Source organism: Cynara cardunculus, assembly GCF_001531365.2.
Source record: "Cynara cardunculus var. scolymus isolate 2C chromosome LG 12, CcrdV1, whole genome shotgun sequence".
Taxonomy (NCBI): Eukaryota; Viridiplantae; Streptophyta; class Magnoliopsida; order Asterales; family Asteraceae; genus Cynara; species Cynara cardunculus.
In genome coordinates, this window is record NC_037539.1 from 3,603,535 (window position 1) to 3,613,489 (window position 9,955).

Sequence of the window (9,955 nt, forward strand, 5' to 3'; positions counted from 1 at the left end):
TTAAAAAATTACACAAAAAATGAGAAATTTCAAATAGTTAATTTGATACTAATATCGATATATTTTGTCAAATTTTTATGATATCTTCAAACATATATTTTATTCAAAAATAAAAACATCATCGCTTTCTCAAAATCACATGAAGCCATATTATAACATTGACAGATAAAGAATAAAATAAAATATTAAAATCACGATGTATCTCGATGCATTGCACGAGTACGCTTCTTGTAAATTCTATATATAATTAGAAAACAAACGAGATTCGAACTTAGAAAGAGTTTGTTATAAGCCCATTCGGTAGAATGTGAAGGCCTATTTCGTTTTCAGGCCCACGTATCTTGGGTTTTGGTTGTCTTGTCTATGCTTGCTTGGCATTCAAGTAAGCAGTGATGGTCTAATAAATAGACAAATTAATCATTAACTTGATAATATATGAATAAACAAATTTAATGTATAATATTTAGACAAAAAGTTGATTACCAGCAACTTCAATCAGTCCCACATAGAGCCGATCTCCAAGGATCCCAATGAGAGAGGACGTTTTTTTTTACTCATTCAACAACTGAGGCTAGCGGAAGGACTCGTAATCTTGTCTTGTATTTGAACAAAATCGTCCTACTTTTTTGTCTAGAGAAATTTCATGCATAATTTTTATTCTTACTTCTTTAAGTGAATACAACACTCATTTTATGTTAATTCATATAAGTTGTGTTAACTGAACTTTAGAGGTACATAAGCTGATATGTGCAGTAACTTGAGCTGTAGTTGTTTATATCTTGTGCATATAGGGCTTCTACCATTTGAAAAACTTATAGCAGTCAAAACTAAATCTATCTAGGACTATCATAGATGTAAGAAGAAGTAGAAACAAGGGTATAAGTCTTATATACTCTAAGTATATATGTTGGTTATGTAAGTGGTAATAGATTAATTGTTTATGTAAATGTGACTTTGGGTGATCGGTATCAACACTAAGGACATCCTAAACACATGGTATTCCATCAACTACTATTCAGATACGAATATCATACCTCATTTGACATGTGGATAGCCATTTGCATAAGACTTCCTAATCTGGATAATCTGTGATAAATTTTGAATAATTGGTTACAAATTTTCTTTATGCTTATTAAATGTTACTGAATTTTGTTTTCTTTTGAACTATGACTTGTATTCTTATTTGGAACATGAATCACTTGATCACTTGACTTGTTAGATTGTATCTATTATAAACTCGTACTATAGACTCAATTTTGGGAGCACCGGTATTGAGATGCTTCCATGGCGAATAAAACTATCATGGCGTCATCAATTATATATGGTCCTTAAAAACGGACTTGATAAAATACTGGTCAATTAGAGGGCGTATGGATCGACCTTATGAACCAAAATAAATTATAGTCGTGGTTAAATCCACGACGAGAATTGTTGTGCTGTGCTCGCACCCTTTTTCTTACTCATGTCCGAACGGACTGATCATCCTTTGGGAATAACGCGTCCTCACGATGCGGTTTGGTCTTCGAAACATTTTGACTTTCTTTTGGATTATCACTTAACGTTATAAATTGCTTTTGAACTTGTTGTCTCACTATGATTTAGTTATTATTATCCATTCACTAAGCATTAAGCTTAGCTGAGATTTTCTTTGTCCTCGGCAAGTACATGACTTAGCAAAGATTTTGAGATAAGAGCTACGGAGATGACAATAATGAAGATAACTCATTAGGACATATTTTTGTTAAGTTTGTGATGACTAATGTAAATATACTTATATTTTGAGACCTTATTTTCATACATGTTGTTATCTTCGTTTGTGGTTATTTAATTATCTTTTGGTACATTATATTAGTTGCTCTGTTTTATATAATGCGTTGAATTATATTTTTTTTAATAACCAATTGTGGCGTTTTCTATCTTCAACCACGCAGGATGAGGGTGTTACAGTAAATGTAGAATCTGAATTAAAAATAAACTCGATTAAAAGGAATAATCTCGTAAGTACGATTGGTTTTGAACTTTTAATAATGTATTATCATAAATCTCAAATGAACATACAAACAAAAGAGAAGAAGTTAAATTTTGAAAAAGAAAAATTAATATGGTCTAATATTATTTAATAAGGATATAATAATAAAATATAACATGTACCAATACAAAAGATAGTTGTAGTGGACAATATGTAATTTAGAGGTTGTTTGTTTACCTTTTAATAATTTTATTAAGAGACAATATTTAAATCGTTAAGAGGTGAATCTTGTTTGATTAAAAAAAATTATCTCTTAATGATTATAAAACCATCTAAATGATTTTGTATCATGCACCTCGTTTAACCATTCGCCTTAATTTCGTTGTAAATAATATTAAACAATTATATTTTATTTTACATTATATCATAAAAACCTTTTAATTATTCTGACCACTTAATCATTATCCATCAAACTATTAATAAACTATCAAACCACCCCTTACATCTTAATATCACGTGATACCACAATTGTAAATACTTGAAAAATAATTATGATAATAACAAAATAATTATTCGAAAAACATTAATTTTGCTTTCGCATAATTTTCAGTTGAACCCCCTTAACAATCAATGAATTCCCATTTTCCACGATATCGAGAATTTTTTACCAATGGGTATATCCAACCCCTTGACCTCCGTCATTCTACTCTTCTTGTTACCTTTACCTTTCAACTCATCCAAAAAGTCATGTTCGGTTTCAACCAGTTCCAACTTCGATATATTGAAAACCAATGTAATGCCCTCGACCTCCACAGAAAATCCTCTTCCGACCCCAGTTAACCCGAGGACCGTAATTTTCTCAAGAACCAGGCCTTTCTCGAGAGCAAACGCACTTTCTTTCACATCTGACCACACTTTCACCACGCCCTTCTCAACCTTTGCGGTAAAATCGATATAAGTTGATTGACCGTTTCCCAATTTCATCTCGGGAAGCTCATCATTATCTAGATAAAGATTTCCTTTCGCCTCCCCTTCGGTGGCCCCGGCCGGAAAAGTCACAATGAGGGTAAACGGTGTCGTTCTTGCTTCTTTTGATACCATTCCTCCTCTTTGCATAGGAAGAATGGTGTTTTGATATAAATGGACATTGATCACGTGCAAGGGAGCATCCACCGAAAAAGACTCGGTTTCCTTCGAGACAATACCTCGACTCAAATCGAACAAATTGTACCAAGTTCCGGGAGGGAACATTACGCTTATTTTCGTTTGATGCTTGTCGAGAACTGGCGAGACCATTACGCTACTTCCGAGCAAGAATTGCGTGCTTAATCCATAAAGTTTTGTGATGTTCGGGAATGAGAAAAAGAGCGGGCGTGCAATGGGCGAACCTGTCGTGTGCGCCTCGTAGGACAACGTGTACAAGTAAGGAAGAAGCTTGTACCGCATACCTAATGCGTTTCTAGCCGACTTAGCTACGGACTTCCACCGGTAAAGCTCTTGTCTTGGGGAATAGTAGTTGGCGTGGTCTCTCGAGAAAGGGTAAAACGCTCCCAATTCGATCCAACGGTTGCATAACTCTTCGGTTGGCGCCGGGTAAAACCCACATATGTCCGACCCAACCATTGGAATGCCAAATATCCCAAAATTCAACATGGTAGACACCGAATACTTGAGATCATCCCAAGTTCCCTTGTTGTCTCCGGTCCAATGGGCTGCATACCGACCCGATCCCACAAATGTAGACCGGGTCAAGATAAAAGGGCGTTTTCCCTCGAGGCCTAGAAGGCCTTTGTGAGTGGCGATGGTCTCAGAGAACCCATATATGCTATGTGCATCGTACTCCAGGACGCCGTTATAGTGAACCGCACTTGTCGGTATAGTCTTGTACCCGATGGGCACAGGCGTTCCCGATGCATTGATCTTGTACGGCGGCTCGTCCCATCTCGTTTTCGTGATGTTCTTGCAATCCAAACAACAAATCCAACCGGGTCCAGTACCACTAGGGCACTGCTTTCCTTCAGGTATCTTGCATAGGCCTGAACAAAAATTTGAAGCCTCATTCATGTCTATCCAAAGCCCGTCTATGGGGACAAGCTCATGAAACCTCCGGATTTCATCAGCCCACCAAGACACGGTTTTCGGATTGAGGAAGTCGGGGAAGTTAACTGGCCCAGGCCAGACTTGGGCCAAATACGGCTTCCCGTGGTACTTGATGAAAACATCATTAGCAAGTCCTCGTTGGTAAGTTCCATAACTGGAATTAACGCCGATTCCAGGGTCATTAATGACGATGTACTTGATGCCATGGGAATGTATACGGTTCAAGAAGTCGAGCAGTTTTGGGCGAGGGTAAGTCTTGGGATTTAGCGTGAAATCTTTGTGTCCGTCCATGTGATCGTCATCATTCCAAATAACATCGAGAGGAATTTCGGCCTTCCGGTAGTTTTGGACGACGTCTTCGACCACAGATAGATTGTGGTAACCCCATCTGCATTGGTGAAACCCTACAACTCGAAAACGATATGCAAATCAAGTTCGTAGTTTGGATTTATGAATTATTGGTTTATAAAATAGATATTTTGACCATTAATAAGCGCACATGTTTCTGTTCGTGCCATGGGGACCTACACACATTTCTTCTTGTATGGCCAAAAAGCAACAAAATCTTGAAAGATTCTTGTTGGAAAAGAGACACCAAATCGATTCGATTCAATGCTAACTTGAACTATAAAATTTGACTCTAAGCTACTATAATACGTGTGTCTGTGTGTAATTAGCTCAACTTTCAGTAAAGCTTATGGAATTTGATTTTCATGGCTCTGTTTCCGAGACCTCTGATCAGTCAAAATATTCGGGGGAGTGCTAATGGCACCGCAAGCAATTGGGAATGTAAAAAGCATGTATTGATTTTGATGTGTGTGAAGAAGAAATTCATAGATAGGGATGCATTAATCAATGAATAATTTAGCCCACCCCAATATACTTTAAGCTGGTTTGCTTGTACTGACCTAGAGACCAGTAGGGCATAGGAGCAGGGCGACCAATAAGCTGAGTATACTGATCCACAACAGCAAGGGGAGAAGGTCCCGAGAAGAAGTAGAAGTCGAAAACACCACCGATTACTTTGTATGTCAAGGACGTCCCCCGGTACAACACATCCATTCCATTACTGTTCAGCAGCAATACCCCATGTGCATTTGCCTTCCCGTCCACATTCCTCAAATCCATATACACAGGGTGCGATCCATACAAATCCATATTCAGGTTAATCGCCGATTGATCCGTCGTCCACAGCGTGTACGGATCGTTTGGGTACAGCTTAATCCCGTGCGGCTGCGTGTTTTCTCCCAGCCCGTACAACGACGCATCTTTTGGCAGAGACGTTGAGATCTCCAGATACTGATCTTTAAACACCAGGGGATTGAAAGGGGAGGATTCGTCGGAGGCGGAATTGAAGAGCGTCTCACCGTTGGATTTCCTTCTCACAGCGAACGAAAACGGATCGGTGATGTAGCTGAATATCAACTCGCTGCCGGCGTATTCTGTGGCGGTGATGGTGGTTCCTGGTGATCGGCCGATGGAAGGCGGTGGAGGTTGTTCTCTTGGTAAGAGGTCGTACGGTACTTCCCATCTTTGCTGCTGTGCATCGGTGATGTGTACCCTCAAACGCTCATCCGTTTCATGCCTGAAAATCCGACAGAGACAGTAACCGACAGAAGAAACTACTATCAGTAATTACATTACAACTCCTTACATTATTAAAAATGTAACACATTACCCCCCTAAACTACCATGAAACATATGTAATCTAGATTTTTGGAACTGAAATAGGCTAAAATCGTTGAAATGAGAAAAAGAGCGGGCGTGCATCAGGACCGTAGATGGTGTGAATGAACTTACTTGACGTATAAGCTCAAGAGAGGGATATCAGGACCGTAGATGGTGTTTTTGTGGTTGACTTGGAGGTGGGCAATAAGTCCACCATCGGAGGATTCATCAATGGAGATGAGACGGTAGCCATTGCCAATTACAGGGGATTGGGAAGAAGAAGAAGCTGCAGAAGATGATGAGATGAGGATGGGAAGAAGAAGAAGAAGAAGAAGAAGGAGCATGGTGGTAGCTACAGAGAGAGATGGATATGGCAGATGTGTATAAATAGGAAAAAGGGAGGGAAGAGGGAGGAGTATGGAGGAAATGATTGTTTAAGTTGGCACAAAGAATTCATGACTCCTTTCATCTTGCCAATAATACATTTTTATTATATTATATGTAATTTATGTTTTAATAAAATGTGAGATATATAAAATTCTTTATATCCTAACGACTCTTTATAAAAAGTTATTGCTTATCTTTTAATATTACAAAAATAAATAATATTTTATAAGTTAACGGTATAATTAATATTGTAAATTTTAAGATATAGAAACCGTTTGAGATGAACGTAATATTTTTTTTTTTTTAAATCTTGATTTTTGACTTTTTATTTTGAAAAATCTGTTGATGATGTTTCAATGATCATTTATTTAAAACACTTATCGGGTCAATAATCTAATTGAATAAAAATGACAAAGGATTATGAAGCTTACTTGACAAGAGAAATGACAATAATCAAGATTTTTACCTAGTAAATGAGATAGAAGACTTTTACCAAATTAACGTCAACTAAATAAGAGAGCTTACAAACAATCCATTTTTATAGTTTATCATAAACAACAAGTTTATAATCCCCTTGTGGTCAAGGAGGTTCAAATGCGGTGACTCCGGGCTATCTGCAAAGCATGTGGTCATCCTAGAATTAGTCGACTCGTATAGCAGGTTGGATATATGGGTTAATAAAAAAAAACATACCTTATATTTTTTTCAATTATTAGTCATTGGTTTAGTAAGCGAGATATAGGGAATGTTTGGTTAGAGGTATTAAATAGTAATCAATAAAAATATAAGTAAAAAAAATTGTTTGATTTTTTATAATATAATGAGTTCATTCTCTTATAATTCCAAAATTTCATTTCTCATTAAACTGTAAAAAAGTTAATTAAAAGTATAGGATGCTAATGATGATTTTAAACTAACGATTCAATTACCAAATGATCTATGCAAATTGTTTGATTTATATTTGTATTTAGACTCTCTCTTTTTCGACAAAACTTATATTAGGCTTTAAAAATCTAATTATTATAATTATAAAAAATATATATATAGAGTTTGTTTCAAATACAACTCATCGTATTTATATAATCAATACAACCCAATAAATTGAGATATTTATACATGAAAAAAAAACATATCCTTCGATTGGGGTAAGATGAGTCGGTGGAATCTAATATTGAAGGTGTGAGGGGCACAAGTGAAGTGTGGTTGTATACCATTCATGAAATATTTAATAATAAAGGTCGTTCGTTACCTATTAAAAATTAATTTTCTAAATCAATTAAATGATTTCATTAATTACAAATATGAAAGTCATTCTTTAAAGTTTAAACCTAGTTCATACTTAAGATTACGCACACGTGTTACACAGCATCTCTATTTGAAAAGACAATTTCTATAATAAGAAATTCATGATTATTATATTTTTTATTAATAAAAGAATTATTTTATCATAGATTTATCAAAAATTTGTAATTTGTATTTCATGTTAAACTTGGTTAAATATTGGATTTTGTACGAATCTCCGAGCCTAAGTTACAATACAACAATGCATGATGTACAAAAGAGGGTCCTGGCCACTTTAGCCGCAGGCTTGGTCACGTCGGCCGTATGTCACATCGTTCCACGGTCCAATGAAGATAAATCGTTCGTGCACTAGGTCTCAGCACAAAGATGCAATCTGCAACCACGTTTTATATGACGTGGATGTAGTGCGGACGCCCGTGAGGATTAAATGTTTTTTTGGGCATGCACGCTTCTTGGTGACGTATTATTTTTTCCCTTTTGGTTTTTTTTTTTTTTTTATTTCATGTATATCTTCACAGTGAAAACTTCAAATTCAGATGTTTTGAAGCTTGTTCAATTTTCTGTACTGTTTTTGTACCAACAACGATGGATGCACTGCCCTTGGAAAAATACCATCGGATCAAAATAAAAATTAAAGGCCCAAAAAGTGAGTCAAAGGCTTTACTTAGATAGCCGGGCTAAAATGCCTAAGAGAAAAGCCCATTTCCTAAAAGTCACAACTCACAAGCCATTCTTTCTAGAGATAGTTAGGTAGGGTTTATTTTCTTAAATGGTGTTGAAATCTTATTTCAGTTTTGATTTATTAAAAAATGGTGTTGAAATCTCAAAGCTGAATCGATATGACTGTTTGTTTTTGTAAACTGATAAATGTCTGAATTTGTTTAAATTGTCTATTTTACCTATTATACAATTTTACATATTTATTCATCATCGTTACAAAATTTACATCTAAATTACATAATTAGCATTTATTTACACGAAGATATGTCATTGACAGAATTTAACATATTAAAATATATCAATTGAGAGAGGCGAAGATTGATTTAGTAAAGATCTATTGAGAGAAATGATCGATTAAGGTTAATCGATTGAGAAACGTCATTGTTGATGGGTTTGAAAAACCAATAAGAGGCAAATAAGAGGTTGGTTTACCTCTTACCAGATAAGAGAACAATAAGAGATAAATACTTCTGAAAAAATAAAAAATAAAAACAAACAGTCTGAATGACCCTAACTCTTAACGAATCAAATGTAAGAGGCTTATAAGAGCTTTTTTGTATAAAACAAACAAGACCTTAGATATGGTTAAAAATTAGTCCCTTCAAAACTCGACAAATCGATCCTTGTCCCGGTCCAAACCAAAAAATTTAGGGCCAATCCAAGTCCAATTATTGTTATCGGTCCCATCGGGTAGGTCCCAAATCCAGTTATGGTTTGGCCCGGTTAAAAAATATAAATTTTTTATAATTACGATTGTTGGAATTTAGTGTTGAAATACATTTTTAATAATATATTTAAGTAGATAAAATCTTAAAAACTTCAAAAAATTATAAAGAACTTGAATTTTTTGATTTTTTTTTTGAAAGAATCGGGTCTATACAAAACCGGTCCCGGCCCCCAAAAAGACCATGATATTCCCTAAAATATGAAATCGGTTTCAAATCGTTCGGCCATAAACCGATCCCCTATCGATCTTAATCAATCTCAGGCAGGGCCAAGCCCTATTTAACCATCTCTACTCTTATACAACTAGTATCAATTGAGGTGTGCATTTGATCTTTGTTTAAATTTGATAATAAAAAATTTAAAAATGATTGATTTATTTATAACTATATTATAAAGCATTTGACAAAAGTTTTTAAAAAACAAATTTTTATGCATGAAGTACTGTTTATTGATGCATATTACTTAAAATTTAAAATTACAAGTAATTTAACGTAAATACAACTTATTAAAGCTACATTTTTTAATTCATGTAACTAACTACAGAATAAACATAATCAAATATAGGATAAACATATAATTCAAATATAGAAAATTTAAAATATAATTAAGATAATCATTGAGTTATAACAAAATGTTTAATTATTATTTTTATAAATAAATTATATTGTTAAACTACAAATAAATTACTTTGTTACTAAATCTAAATTAAATTATAATAAAAAAATTGAATTAAAGAAGTTACACAAAAAAACGAGATATATTAAATAGTTAATTTGATACTAATATCGATTTATTTTTTTTCAAATTTTTATGTTATCTTCAAATTTATATTTCATTCAAAAATACAAACATTATCGTTTTTTCAAAACCACATAAAATCGTATTATATCGATAGAGACAAAGAATAAAAAATAAATATTAAAATCGAGATTTATCTCGCTGTATTATGCGAGTATCTTTCTAGTAATAAAAAATAGGGAATATAAAGATGACAACAATTACAAAAATTAAAAGTTTTGAGTATGATACACGAATATTATATGCCGTCAAAAAGGGATAGCTTTTTCGTGATATTCAGTGACC

The 9,955-nt window shown here is 34.3% G+C and overlaps 1 protein-coding gene across 1 annotated transcript; it reads right to left on the reverse strand.

Moving 5' to 3' along the window:
- Nucleotides 1–2,393: 2,393 nt before the first annotated feature.
- Nucleotides 2,394–6,081, reverse strand: LOC112522770 (alpha-xylosidase 1-like). Its single transcript, XM_025132077.1, has 3 exons — nucleotides 5,904–6,081; nucleotides 4,978–5,691; nucleotides 2,394–4,473 (listed from the first exon to the last, which is right to left on the reverse strand). The coding sequence occupies exons 1-3, from the start codon at nucleotides 6,079–6,081 to the stop codon at nucleotides 2,597–2,599; spliced, it is 2,769 nt and encodes a 922-aa protein (XP_024987845.1). The 3' UTR covers nucleotides 2,394–2,596.
- Between the last annotated feature and the right edge of the window lie 3,874 nt (nucleotides 6,082–9,955).

Bases quoted from the DNA above. Each gene is read 5' to 3' on its own strand.
- LOC112522770 (XM_025132077.1), bottom strand. From the start codon at position 6,081: ATGCTCCTTCTTCTTCTTCTTCTTCTTCTTCCCATCCTCATCTCATCA. The intron at 5,692-5,903 runs GTCCTGATATCC...TACTGATAGTAG, and splicing joins CCACAAAAACACCATCTACG to TTTCTTCTGTCGGTTACTGT. The intron at 4,474-4,977 runs GTCAGTACAAGC...TTCGAGTTGTAG, and splicing joins TATGCCCTACTGGTCTCTAG to GGTTTCACCAATGCAGATGG.